This window comes from Rhopilema esculentum, chromosome 21, assembly GCF_057945365.1.
Source record: "Rhopilema esculentum isolate cy_ngs chromosome 21, ASM5794536v1, whole genome shotgun sequence".
NCBI lineage: Eukaryota > Metazoa > Cnidaria > Scyphozoa > Rhizostomeae > Rhizostomatidae > Rhopilema > Rhopilema esculentum.
In genome coordinates this window covers 256796-271872 of record NC_142835.1, presented here as the reverse complement: position 1 = coordinate 271872, position 15077 = coordinate 256796, and the positions used below count along the sequence as shown (strand labels likewise).

The following is a 15077-nucleotide window of genomic DNA, read 5'->3' as shown; positions in this document are numbered from 1 at the left end:
TCACTTGAACAAATAATGACTCTCTATTCAGAAATCTAGTATCCTGCAACTTTTCTACTGTGAAAATTACTTATGGTTTATAATATCAACTAAACATAATATCTAAACGATTTCATTACTCCAGTGATTAATGGGCCCCTCAGCAGATAACTTGTGACTCATGTATTTGAACTCAAGTGTCACAAATATACTGGAAGGTGTATTCGTTGCAATCATGAAAAAATGATCTTTGCAAATATTTCTGTGCATATATCGTTAAATGTTGACGATGCTAAAAAAGCCTAAGGAGTGGCCACAAAAACCCTAGTATATTTAAGCCTTTTCGTGTGCAATGTGTAAGAATGAGACAACCACATACCTGAGCATTCCAAATGGTATCAAGATCTTCCAATGTCAACGTTTTTACTTTAATTGCAAAGCGAATGATTTTGTCCAATTTCTCGACGTACTGAGGAAAAGAAAAATAACAATGCATGATGATTTAATAACTGAAAATAGTAAATAATGATAGAGTATAAAAAATAAAAGATTTAAAAAATCACTTATCTTACGCTAAGTCTAAAAGAAAATTCCAAGATTTTCACTTTATGTCGTTATTAAATTCTTTTGACATAAATATGGATCTTCCTAAATGATGTATCAATTCATAGAGCTCCATACGACACAACCAGGGGAAGATTCATCTTCATCAAAACTTGAGAAGTAGGCACAAATTATTTATATCCCAGTTCGGATAAAAGAGAGTTCTCTGCCAATGACAGAAGTTGAACACGTGTTTGGACTCAAGAAGACGGTAAACCCACCCGTTCTTCCCGTCACTCTAACGCTTTGAAGGCCCAGCAAAAAGGGAATAGTTTATAACATATAATATTAAAGGGGTCCTTGTGGGCTTTTCGATGCAGCATAACCGCAGAATGCAATAATGACAGTAAAATAATCACAAAAGATTCCGATAGGTGAAAAAGCCTGTGCATAGTGCCAATCAGAAATGAGTTTCTAAAACATTTAGATCTACGATAAAATAGCACAACAGAAGTTAATGTTATCAGTGGCCTCTTTTAATCTAGACAAAACGGTCACATTGACATTCTCGTACGGAAATGGTACCTTAGTATTCTTAGCAATACAGGAATTGAATTTATGTGGCAAACAACCTGTTTGATTTGATACTGAGCGGATTACTATTTTAAACACTTTTTTACCATGAAAATTCTGTACAATTACCTGAGGTTGGTGAAGATTGTCTTTCAGAACAACGCTAAGAACCCTGTTTTCTTGAAGCCATTCCTTTAAATTGAAAAAGCATCGCTTAGCTCGATGTGTTTATCAAGGCATGTAGACAAAGTCAATACGCTGAAACTCATTGAACAATCTAGCCAATGCAAGACAAGTTATCGTTACTTTGATTAGAAAATATCAGCGCTGTCCTTACTGTTGGGCAGTGCCCTCGGCTCCAGCGCGTAAAGTCATGGTTTCGAGCCAAGTTCTGGCCATTCAGGGAAGTTATGCTCACTGGGACTAGGGTTTGCTTATGAATTTGGTAATCGTTTTGGTATTGGCTTTGAAAGGAAGGGTAGTGATTGGACTTCGCGAGGAATTCAGAATGCATGAAACAATGAATAACAAATGTTTACTCACGGCAACCATTTCCATGGTGAGGTACTCAATATCATCATAACCATGATGCCTATGTCCGTAATATGAGACATTGCTGATGACACGATTAATCTGTATGAAAAACGCAATGATCAAAGCAACATATGCTGTGATCAGACGAAGAGTGTACTCATTACACCTACACCAAAAGGCGAAATAAGTAGTGGCTCTTGCTATTGAAGATTGAATAAATTCAATTGTAATACGATAATAAGTAAACGCGTGTTCAATGATTAAAGCTTTGTTCGATAATGCCTGCACATAGAGCTTTAATGGATAAATTTTTGTTCATTGCACCAAATATAAACATCGAAAATCCGAAAAAATTACATTTAATCATAATCCATTAACCCTTATTTGCAACAATCAAATGCCAGAATTTCACAGCATTGCAATTTTGCATTATTTGTGATAATGTTAACTTTCCCTGCAGAAACTGGGAGTGTGTTTAGAGCAAACGTTCCTTTGATTAAATGCGGATAACCCACTCTTGCGTAAGGAAACATCAAAGGAATTTCATTTATGCGTTGTTTTAACCAAATATATTCTTTAAAAAGTAATAAGGGTATGAAAATATAAAAAATGAATGATTTATAGCCAATCGTCTAGCAAAACAGAAGGAAATAATATCTTCAAGGCAGCTGGACAGTAAACAATAGGTATATTTTCATAAAACAAATAATCAACAATCATATAGATTGAGATCATTCATAGAAAGATTCTTTTGCTTCAAGGAACCTAGGCTGTTTTTAATTCAACAACTCAAGGTAATAATTACGCATCTCTTAACATGCAAAGTTAAATAGGCCACTTTAATACGCTAATATTAGGGTTACATATCAGACCTTTATGGCTCTACAATTCGAAAGACGTGTGGACCAATAAGGACCTCAGAATACAAATGGCTATTAAACTGCAGTTGAACTTTGAAGAATTTTAGGATCAAGACTACTCACAAATGCAATTTGATCTAAAGAAAAATGAGCAATTCACCAATTGTCGAAAGAAACGTGCACCGTAGGTTAAGTAAAAATAACATTGACAATGCTGGTGCAATAAAAAGCATGTCCTTGTCCAAGTAGGTTTTTTAATAATTGAATCTTAAGATAACAAGAAGTTTGAGTCGACAATAGACCACCAAAAGCTTACCTCGTTTAACGCATTCATTTTTCCATTGAAAGAAGATACCTGGAGTAGCCTAGACAAAAACCAACACATTAACTGGTATTCGTGTGTAATTACAACACGAATAATTCATAGTCAAAATAACATAAAATATTCATTCTGAATAATTTTCTGCGTCTTTCAACACGTCAATGCACCCTTAGCTTTATATCATTGCTTAACGAAATGTTATCAAATATCTGATTACATAGGTCAAAATCAATGACTGTTGCTTCCACTAGGTTATCGTCTCTTTGAAAACCAACATATCACAGATCTGTCTCATGAGATGTTGGTTACCTCTCATAAAACATTAAAGAACATCATCTGGTATCGTAATGAACAAGTAATTGCTGTCTGTGAGACGAAAGCAACATACCTATGGAATATGATGTTATGATTAAGGAAGAGAAGTCCTTTGGTTACATACCTAAGAATCATCTGCAACCTTAATTTTTCTAGCTGTTTACAAAACTCTTCTTGGTCATTCAATCTAGAAGCAAAATTCTTCATGCTCTGGAAGAGAATAAAAAATAATTACAAAATGAAAGAAAGTAAAATTATTATTTTTCTATTTCACCCTTGGCAAAAGAAGAGAACAAGTAACAAAGTTATCTTAAACCGGCTGTTCGAAAGTTGAAATGATTTTCGATTTGTAGCACGCAAAAGTACCCTTGCTCAATTCGTACGCCTAAACGGGATTCTGTTTAAATAACACCCTTTTAGAATTGGGTTATGGAAAACTCTTTGCTATTAAACACTGCGAAATTACATAACAGTGTACATACTATGATACAACAGCGTCAGTTATTTATGATGGCATTCTTATTGAAGAACTGCACTGCTCACCCTTATTATTGTTGAAATAACTTCGTTTTTAGACTCCTGTTTCGATTCTTTCTTGAGCTCTTCGTCTGTGAGTCCTTCCATGTATTTCTTTATTAGTTGCTTTTGAAACAAATTAAAGTAACAATGAAACAGTTTGCTGGGAATGGAACTATAAACCATTTGGCAAATACTGCAAACATGTTACATCATGCCAGATTTGATAAAACTTTTTAAAAAGCTCTTTTCTTACATTGACTTGCTTATTTCATTCACCAGCTGTAGAATTGTTTTTATTTTCTATGGGTCTGCCTTTCATTTTATTCAACATGTCAAATTATGCCTTTCGATATGAAACAAACCTTCAGACAAATAACTCGAGTAGCTTTAAAGGAGACTGTGAAAAGGAAGAAAATTCAAAGGGTTCAAAGCCTGACACTGATTTTTTTAGGTTTTGGCAGCTGATTACTCATATAAGAAAAGGAGCTTCGCTTACTACACACGGCATCAATGAATCTTCAATGGTCTTGATCGTAAGGAAGTCAGCACATTGTCCAAATGGCCTGAAACAGATAGATATGTGAAGAGGTGTTGCTCCACTCAACTAGTTTAAAAATCGACATCAAGCAAAAAAGTAAACTGTTAAAGAAAATCGAATGATAATTCTACACATTGAATCATAAAACAACTGAAAATTGAGTTTCTAGATAAAGAATTGCAAATACATTATCAAATTGCAAATACTTAAATTACTTAATCACAGTCTTTAATGATAATCAAAACAAACTTGTTATAGTTATAAACATCATACCATATATAAAACTTCATGCAATAGATTCAATATCATCACACGATACAAAACAAAATAAAAAAATTACCTAAGGTGGGCACAAATCACGGGTATGTTAATGTTTCCTCCTTCGCAAAGTCGTTTTTTCAATATGTCAAAACCACCGAGGCTTCCAAATTTGTTGATGAGGTCAACGAGCCAACCCTGCAGAAAAACGCAGATGTCAAGCAGCGCATCTACGATTTAAGTCTCTTCGTTCGCAAACTTCGAGGAACACTATATCTAAACACATTCATCACGTAGGTTCACTACTTAAAAAAGGGTCTACAACAGAAAATTGTTTCTACTGCAGGTCAAAAGAGCGTTATGCTATTCGCAATTCAGCCTGATATATAGATGCAATGCTATCTGTCAATCAAAATTGTCATCAATCCTACTTGATAACAGAGTGGCGAAAATTACCCTTTGCTGACGATGGTCCGATGGCTTGGCGTAACAAGGTTTATCCTCTTCAGCGCCAGCAATTGTTTCTGGCGTTCGTGATGCATTGTACTGGTGGAATCTGAAAAACCACGTGATATTTAGTGTACTGTGCAAATCATTTTGAATGCTCTGAAAATAATTGGATACTCCCTTTAAATCAAAGAATCCAGAATTTCTGCTTAACATGTATCTTCTGCGTGAACATACATCGCTTAATAGAGCGGGAGTTTTGTCAAGTTTACAAGGATTTATATCAATAAAACATGATGAAAAGGTCAAAGCTTATGTAGTATAAGTGGGCATTGAACAACATTCAGATGAATTCATTAAATATTGACAGGGATCGACATGCATAGCTCATTTGAATTTCAGTTCCAAATTGTATTTTACGATCGTGAAACATAAAAAATTTCAAGGGAAGGGTTAAAAGGAAGATGGAACTTGCCTGGATTTTGGATCAAGAACAACGGCAAGTAGGTCGAGCAGAGGAAACCAGTCTTTGCTCAGCTTGACCACGCAAAGCTCGATCAGCTTTTCTGCATTTCTCATAATGTATTTCTACAAACAAAGGTGCCGAAATTTATGGCATTAACAGAAACTCTAATTATCATTTCAAACAATCAAATTGCAACTATCAAATTATTTAACCTTTATCATCAACGTCGTAGAAATTTGGCGAGCAACTTGGGCCATTGAATCATAAGCAAGAGCATCCTATAACAGTGATATATCTTGGCCTACACGTAATTATTGTTAGCAAAGAGATATCCCCAATAAAAACTTGACATCAAAAGACAAAAGATAGCGATAAGATAAAAACTTGTCAAATTTTCGTTAGACGATGAAGAATAGAGGAGTATCATTATCGCGCGTATCAAATAGTGCTTCATGATTGTTTGAAAAACCAAGATAATGGAAAAGGTTGCTTACTGGTAACGTAAAACGACATTCTTCATTAAAGGGGACAATAATGAACAAAACTAATTAAGATTTAAGTGTGCAAGAACAATTTGATGGTGAAATATATAATTATATCAGCGGTAAATAATCAACTCATACTTGATTTGAAATTACAATTATCTGAGTGTGAGAAGGCATACTCACATGAATTTCAAACTTCCAAGTGCTAACAGCATCGTCAAGAAAAATCTTGTTGAACGATATTGTCATTCCATCCTTTATGAACCTTTGACAGCTCTCGCTTTTTGTATCCAACCCTAGAAAATCGATTTCATTTTTGGAGATTTTGCCTGTTTGAATAAAATACACATTGTGTTGCAATGCCAAGATTCAGTACTGGACAAAATATGGATAAGTGATAATCTTTTATAGGAATAGAAATTAAATACAGATTTTCAAGAAGCAATGGCATAAGCATACAAATCGACAATAGTCACAAAATTTGCGAAGATAACACCGTCGAGAGCGGATTTTAATGTTGGATAAAACTATGAGGGTATTCTTTGTGGTTTTACCCATGTTTATAGCACGGACAGACAGTTGACTGTCAAGGCGGTAATAAACGTTCTGATAATGTGTCTTTAAAAAAGCACCAGCAAACTGTTCCAAACAACAGACGTATAAATGTTAGTATGTAAGTTGCATGCATGCACAGAAATCTGTTACCTTTCTTAGAGAGCTTTATAGCAGCATCAATCAACACCTCAAGCTCTCCATTAGGTAGAACTGGGATCACCCACTTTGGTCTGTTCACCATTTCATCAAGTCGAGCCAGTTCATTGTTGGGAAACACAGGTTCACCATTTTCATCAAAATCGCTGTCGAGCACCTGTGTTTCTTTGTCAATGTCAATCCCTTCCAGCTTCTGTTGCACTTCATCTATTACCTGATAAAAATTCAAATCTCAGCAACAGAAATTCACGGGTTCGAATTCAGTGTCTTGATCAAATGTCATACATTATAATTCTAAAGCAATCATTTGTAAAGCTTTGTTAAATTTTGTGGTTTTTTCACTTTCCTTGTCTTCTTCCTCTTTTCTTCGAAACCAAGGTCTTTTAAAATCTAGTAAATAAGTAACACCGCAACGCGACGAAAATGAACAACTACAAATACACATAAATCAGATGTTATAAGTTGTTATGGCTACATACCTCACTGGTCTTTTGAGGTGATTCCTCGTTTTCAATTTCATTCTGGGTAATTGGCTTTGACGTTCCTTGCCCTTCAGAAGAGGGGGTTTCTTTTTGCTGGTCTGGCTGGCCTTGCTGATCCCCAGTTCGAGGTAAAACAGTCATGGTTTCTTTATTGCCCTCTTGGGGGCTAAACTTAACCTTTCTCGCTATCTTTTAAGTGAAGACAATGAATCCAACATTCAAATCTGTTACACATTAATGTCAAAGCAATTTCAAGGACATCCACGACCTAGAAATGAAACCATTGACGAGAGTTATGAATAGCCAATCAAAAACATGAAGGAAGTTGATGCTCAACATAGAGAATGTATTTAACTGGGCACAAGTCACGAAAACCCTTTCCCCAAATTAATATGACGTCCTTAGTAGTAAAATTACTGATTATTTGGCATTTCAAACAACTCAAACCAGATTAAAACATAATAAAACATAATTGGACAAATTTTGCTTCTTTACTGTACACTAAATTTCGGGGAAAAATTAGGAAAGAATCATGGGAGGCACCAAAGGGGGGCTGGGGACTTCAGCATCTCACCCAGTTTTTTGCAAAAAAACTTTTTAAGAATAATGGAAAAGAATAAAAGTAAAGAAATAGAATAGTGCAAAAGATCCTTTTATAAGCCGAGATGAGGGGGACCTCATAAGTAATGAATTCCATTTTTAGACTGAAATTAATCAAACGCAATAATATCGTGCCTACAAAATAGTAACATCGTGTACTAATTCTTCGTACACAAAGACGATTGCAAAAAAATGCCTGCAAGAAACTTTCTGAAATGTATCTTGAGCTAATCTAAAGGGCGTGATCGAAAGAATTTTCAGCTCGCTTGGCTCGCAGGGGGGCCTCTTCTTTCAGGTTTACCTGAGGTCTTTGACAACCCATCGGCGACCCTTACTATGTATCGCTAGCATAACGAGCGCCCATAAAATCATAAGCATAAAATAGCGTGACGCATTTGAGTGCATTTTCAAAAGTTGGTTTTTAGTCAAATAACGCAATCAACTCCAGCTTCCCCCCCCCCCCCCCACTTTTAATTACTCAGTGTCACCCCTGGGAAGGGTTGGAAAACCTGACTGTCACTGGATGTCTTGAGGCAAAGAAAGGAAGAGGAACACTGTTTGATAAAAGAACAATTTGCTGGGGGGACTATCATTTAAAGACGTCCAATCAAGGTAAATAAGCATTAAGGTCATCTGCTTTTAGCGTGATCACAATAGTCTTAAATGATCTAAGCAGACATTTTTTTAAACAAAGCCATCAAAATCTGCATTAAAAATCAGTATGAGGCAGCTTCCATGTGATCAGTCTCCACTAATAACATCAAAGCATCTAAATTGAGACTAACTCTGTGTATTTAGGTGTACCCTTTTATCATGACTCAGTGCCTTCAACATTTGATACGGGACAATTTGGACCACAAATCACATTATAGAAAAGTATTGGTTTCAGGAGCTTGAAAGCATTAGCTACAAGAAATGAAAACATCAAACATCCATAAGTCATGTATTAAGGTTATTTGATATTCTTCGCAAGAAAGCATTAGTAAACACTAAGGCAAGCAGCACTTTTCAAGCATCTTTGTATGTCATAATGTATCATAATTCACCATTCTTTTACTTTAGATATGGATTGGATGCCAGAATAAAGGTTTCTTGTAAGTTTTTTTTATGCTAATTCTCATATTGATTTTAGGACAATATAAAAATTCATAATGGATGTATGATTAGCAAAACACATAACAAAGATTCAACTGGAACAACGTGTTCAGTCGAATCCTTTTTGAGTGTTTAAACTCTATATGGAAATTAAAATTACAATACAAGCACAAACAAGATGGAGAATTTTATCCAGACTGTTCCACACAAACAACATGGAAAATTCAATGCTAAGCTCCACAAATTCATAAAATGAAGTTTAGAATGAAGTATTAGGCCAAAAGTTGCATTGGCATATTACTGACAACCACTTTTGTTAATTTTAAATTTTTGAAACACAATATTGCAAGGGGCTAGTGTAAACTGTGACTTCCAAACAAATTTAATCGCCTGAGCTACTGACATCGATAAGTCTCAATGTAAAAGGTTTACTTTGCATAGTCACAACAATATAATGCAGTTAATGTGAGAATACTTTTGCTTCTGCCAATAGTTGGAGCCTGACATTCCGATTTGGCTTTGTTTGGCAACATCTACTAGATTATAATCAGATCACGTGACCATTGGCCCCACAAAATATTTTGGACTTCAAAAAAAAAATCAAAAAGCAAAAATTATAAAAAAGATACTAAAGCTTCAGAAAGAATCTTCAAAATCAAGAAAGGTTATGAGAAAAAGAAAATTGACCGATCAGCCAGCAATGATCAATTAATCTTAAAAACGAAATGTAGAAATACCCTGAATCAGTGTAAGATGGAATGTTTTAAGCTTAACAAACTTTTGTGTTCAATTCAAATGTTGCTGCTTAATTGGAGTATAATGGTATTGTTTCATTGGAAAAAGCACAAGGGAAAGCAATATTGTCTACAAAAGTCAAATGTTCAATTTAAAAATGGCAGTTCTCTGTACTGCTAGTTTGTGGTGCAGAAAATATGTTCACACAGAAAGCATGTCCATGTTCTTATATACTATCCCATTTGTTCATTGAATTCCAAGCAATTGAAAATTGCACCGACTTTTCACACTGAGGTTCATGATTCTGCTCTAGTGCACAGGAGCAGGCCTAGACCTGGTCACCCAAGCAGTCCATTGTGTCAAAGAATTGCTTTGAAGTCATATGTGTATTCTAAATATTTCTATCAAACTGTTAAGCTATCAAACACCTTTCTAGTATACTGATTTCCTGAGCAAAGAACTTCATGCAGCAACAGCTTTTATCAATTAATTGTGTGCCATACTTGAACAGCTAGTGTTAATGGCTGTATTTATAGGCAATAAGTAGAAAAGTTCACACAAAATATTATTCAACTGACCACAGAATATTCATATTATAATTTATAGATAATTTATTGTAAGCAAAAGTTTAAATAATTGCTGTTAAGTAAAGGAATAAAAGTTTAACTGAGTTCATTTATATGTGATAGGGGAAGGAGGAAGTATTGGAAACAGAACAACAGAGAATGGTGGAATTTTGGTATTGAAAATTTTTAATGCTAATGCATTCAGCTAGAAGCACTCTGGAATTTGATCATGAATGCAGAAATTCATAGTCAAAGAAATTCCTAACCTTTACAAAGTAGTAAGTCACAAGAAATTCAAAGAATGAAGGAACATCCAGCACAGTCATTAACAGAGGCAGATCAAGAGTGAGTTCCTTGGTGCACAGAACTCAGTCAGTTTTCCAACACACAGTAAATTTAAGCTCAGGCTGACAGTTCTTAAATTTTTCGAAAATATGGGGCTGGCTTGTTCTTAATTTGTTCTTAAATTAACAGGGTGTTAGGCGATTGCTAGCTTTTTTGCTCTAAGGGGTGTTCAGCCTCCATTTGCCAACAAAGACAGCCTTAATTCGCTGTCAAGTTTGAATATTAACAGAAAATTACCCAAACATGGCTAAAAATCCTTTGTTTATGAGATAAAAAGTTGTTTAAAATTGCCTTTTACAGGAGCTCAGCCTCAGCTTGTTTTTAATTTGTTCTTAACTTTTGACCAATTTTGAGGCTCGTGTTCTTATAAAATTGTTCTTAAAAAAAGAAGAGAGTTTAGAGCTAAAAATAGTGCTACATGAAAGAAGTAATATTTTTACTAAAAAAGTGAAACCTAAAAATTCCCCATCTCAGGCATACACAACCACTCCCCATCTGAGGCTGTAACCAGGTGGTATAGACTATTCTTTATCTCCTTTTTTCTCATTTTTCCAATTTGGATTTTACACTTTTATTCACACATTGGTATTTTAGTTTCTTCATTATATACTGATACAAGTTTATCATAGTCTCTTCAAAATCTTTTAATTACCAGTTTGATACAATTTGCTCGCCCTTGTTGTCCTTTCTTCTTTGTCAGGATTTAGAAACGATTTCCCAGACACTAAGGAGGACTAGAGGTCACTAGCTCTGATAACAAAGGAAGCCAATCCTAAACCTTGGAAAAAATGATTTGTTCCACAGAAGTGAGAGAAATAAAACAATGAAATTATTGTTTGGAACTCAGATGGAACTCAGTCAGAAGAGCCTGGAATTCCGAAATGATACCATATTTGAAAGAAAGATTTAGTTGATTGGCTGCCTATTGCTTCTGTTCTGGTATGGGACTGCCTAACGTTTAATTCGAAATTGCAGATGCAGGGAGTATTTACTTGTCTTACATTTGCCACCCTTGTAGCATTCTAGCAGATTATCAAGCATTTGAAATAAAAACCGGGAAGTATCCATTAATTTTCCAGGAGCATTCCCTACCTTGAATTGCAGTCTTAGATGGTAGGGGAGACATGCTCAGATGGAATAATAACACCATATTTTGATGCATTGGCTGGTGTCTATGGAGGCAAAAACAATAAATATATGCTTAATTCAAAAGTGATTGGATTTTGTTATGATGCAAACAAAACAAAAAGGAAAAACTTTGCTATGACATCCAAGACAAACAAAAGAGATTTGAGAAGGGGGGAGGGGGTGGGGGTTGCAAAAATTTTAGTGGCACTTTTAATGATGTTGTCTTAGGCACAGTTATAAACCATCAATCTCATTATCTGAAAGACCCTAGCCTTGGCCTGGAACTCAGCCAGGTATTTTGCTGCCACTGATTAATATTCTTTATACATTTCTTTTTAATTCAGCACTGTTGATATACAACAACAAAATATTATGAAGCTATATATGCTCAAAATCAGGAAAAAGAAATAAAGTTGACAAATAAGAAACAGTAGACCAAGAGAAAGGTAAACAGCAAAAAAACTAGTGAGGAAAATAGCAGAAAAGGTGATAACAGCAGTGGTTTTAGTTGCTAAATAGACACAATAATCACCTTAACTGCATAAACAACCTGTTTGAAGCAGGAATAATCTAAATGTGCTATCGACAGCTCACATGAAACATTGAATGTGAAAGGTCTGATACATATCTACTATTTCCAAATCAAAATTTACCAAAGAAACTTCCAGAAGCAAATAACAAAAAGTGTGGAAATAAATATATTCACTCCATTGATAAAGCCATAGAATAGGGTGCTCTTTTGGAAGTGCATGTCAGAATGTATTTGATGCTAACCAGATTTGCCATTGGCAAGGAAGTTCACTCAAAATAAAATTGTTATGATAATTGCAAAAGAATAGTAATTCCTATGTTAACCAATTGCTGTTTGCCATAGCAAAACTTGGATAAAGTATGATCGCATGGATTACTCCTTTCTTAAAACAAAAATAAACAAATGAAAATTGTTCTCTTCACATGTTGTCTGAGCTATGTCAGATATCAGAGAGAAACACCCCTCTAGGTCATCTCTAGGGGTTTTTGTGTAACCATGGATAAAGATCTGGTTTTGGATAAAGAAAACAACTTTTTTAATTGCTTTTTCTCTGACAAATTTTAAAATAGTGCCCCTTATTACAAGATTTCTCTTACAATCACACTGGAAACTTTGTCTCTTGCGCAGACAAGTTCATTTTGAAAATTGGTGACTGTGCACCTGAAATCATGCACAACTTGAAATTTGTAGTAGAGTTAATAATGTAGAAAGCCTGCCGATTGAAAATGTGTGTATGCAGGGAACATATTATGGACAAGCAGCAAAGTTTCCAATTTGGTCTGACAATTCTACAAGATTCAACTTATTTTTAAGGGACGCCAGAATGAGCAAGGGCAATGGGGCAGGCTTGAATGAAAGGGCATTTGAAAGATGATTCCCAACATCTACTAAATGTTTCAAAACTACTATTTTCTCTCATCTTCTGTAGGTATCTCAAACATTTTATAGAAATATCTTCCTTAATTAGGTACTGCAACTAATTTGCTTATAAAAGGCCAGTTTCAAGGGCAGCTTCGTGAAAAGGGAACTTTTGCCTCCCTTGCCCTTCCTATCAAAAGGCAACAGGGGCAAATGAGCCCTCATGCCCCCTTCTCTGGCATCCCTGACCTATTCAACGATGGTGCTAAATCAGAGCATTTTTAAGAAATTTTCTCTACTGGGGAAAATTTGCAAAAAGGGCCCAATGAGAAATAACCAAAAGTAATACAAGGATCTATGCTGCGGTGAAACGTTTATTTTAAACCATAGAAAAAAACAAGCACACCTAGCAAAATTAAGAAAAACAGTGTGATGCCAGCCTCAGCAAGTTCACACTCGGCACTGTCACACAATCTTAAACCTTGAGGGATCCAGTTACTAAGTACCCTGGGTACTAAAACCACATGAATTCAAGCACAGAAATAGAAGGTAGGAACAGCAAGTGGAGGAGTGTCTTCCTGAGAAGATTGAAAAGTGGCTCTGGGCTAACCCTTCATCTCAAATAGATGCTCCTCTGTTTCTGCTCCTATCTTCTATTTCCATTCACGAATTCATATGGAATTTATGTGTTTATGATACCCAGGGTAGGACCCAGTTTGTTATTTGAGTATTGTGGCTAAATAAAAGGAGCATATGTCCACTCGACTATTGTGGCTAAATAAAAGGAGCACAGCATCGCCATAGAGTTATATGTAATGTTTCTGATAAAAGCAATGTACTATGACGTTGTAGTGTGAGTAGAAAGGATTAATTTGAGTAGGATATAAATGCTGTTATCCTTTTTTACAGGACCAGAAAAAAGGTGTGATACAAAAGGTGATACAATAAAAATTTAACTCATAAATTGCAAAAAAAGAAAGTATAAAGTCAAGATATACAGACAATATCATTTAAAAGTTTACTTTAAAAAAACAACAGAGGTAATTGGAAATCGCCAGGGCCCAAATATACTGAGGAAATTCTGTGATTTGGGCTCTCACTACAGTGGAAGGCATTGGGCCAACAGGGAATTTCCCCCAGTAGTTACACTGTTAAAAAATGCTCTGTGCTAAAATATGGCAAACATTAACCAAAGGTTAGATAATGCTACTTAAATACAGGTCTTGCCCACATTAACATGGAGCCTCTTCTTCCAAGGATTATTGTTTACAAACAATTTACAGTCTTTGCATGACTGTCTTATGTTTCTATAGAATCACAACTCCAAAATTTAAGATACCTGAGTTACAAGATCACTGGGAAAGCAACATAAAGCAAATCCTTTTTAATTTATTTCCAAAATTAATAAGAACCAACTACTGATATTTTGTGTAGTTAATTACAAATATATTGTTAAAATAGTGAGTTTATCTTGAGATTTTTTTCCTTATGACTGAAAACGCTCTGAGAAGGATCTGAGAAACAAGATAACAGACTGACACTTTTTTAATAGTTTCGCACAGGATGTATCATTATAAAACGTCAAAGTGTCAACAATTATTTGAAAAGGTCGAAAACTTAGTAACACTTTTGTAGCTGTTGTGACAACAGTTTCAGGAAGCAGTATCTGTATCCGACTGAATTACACACTTAATAAAGTTGAAACAGACAACGAACCATTCAAATTCTGTTTCCCTTATAATAACAGTTCCATAACATGACAAAGGCGGTACACATCGGAGTACCAACCTGATAAAGCACTGACTGATACCCGGTTTAAGTTGTTGATGTCTCACTGAATTTCGTATCTCTATAAGCTGAGAAGCACCAAAGTTACAAGCCATTTCAAAAAACTACAAATAACGAATGCTAACTATCACTTCAACCACAGGGTAGGAACCTATCCAAATTCAAGGCCAAACACGGCCGGGTTGCGAGATTATTAGAAATAATTTTGCAAGAATGTGGCAACAATTAGACATTACCTTCGGTAAATTGCAGCATTAGGCCTCTAGCAACGCTCGGATTGGCTATTTTATTATCAAAACAGCCAGAAGGCAACATTTATCAACATTAATTCCTCGCTGCTTCAGTTTCGCATTTGCTTGAGATCAGCTACAGCAGCTTTTCCTCCAAGACAGTGGCAT

At 35.3% G+C, this 15077-nt stretch overlaps 1 protein-coding gene across 3 annotated transcripts in view; it reads right to left on the bottom strand.

Moving 5' to 3' along the window:
• The window catches only part of LOC135684249 (ubiquitin carboxyl-terminal hydrolase 9X), a 46897-nt gene extending 31820 nt beyond the window's left edge, over positions 1–15077 (bottom strand). For 2 of the 3 annotated variants that reach the window (XM_065199720.2, XM_089115150.1), the window contains exons 1-14: positions 14916–15077; positions 7030–7300; positions 6545–6764; positions 6023–6135; positions 5364–5476; positions 4898–4997; positions 4524–4639; positions 4142–4208; positions 3670–3768; positions 3251–3336; positions 2806–2854; positions 1639–1728; positions 1225–1287; positions 359–448 (exon numbers count right to left, since the gene is read on the bottom strand). In XM_065199720.2, the coding sequence (XP_065055792.2) occupies positions 359–448; positions 1225–1287; positions 1639–1728; positions 2806–2854; positions 3251–3336; positions 3670–3768; positions 4142–4208; positions 4524–4639; positions 4898–4997; positions 5364–5476; positions 6023–6135; positions 6545–6764; positions 7030–7173 (1350 nt within the window). In that variant the 5' untranslated portion in view covers positions 7174–7300; positions 14916–15077. Of the gene's footprint in view, positions 1–358; positions 449–1224; positions 1288–1638; positions 1729–2805; positions 2855–3250; positions 3337–3669; positions 3769–4141; positions 4209–4523; positions 4640–4897; positions 4998–5363; positions 5477–6022; positions 6136–6544; positions 6765–7029; positions 7301–11465; positions 11546–14915 lie in introns of all 3 variants that reach the window. The other variant, XM_089115148.1, reaches the window with a different exon arrangement.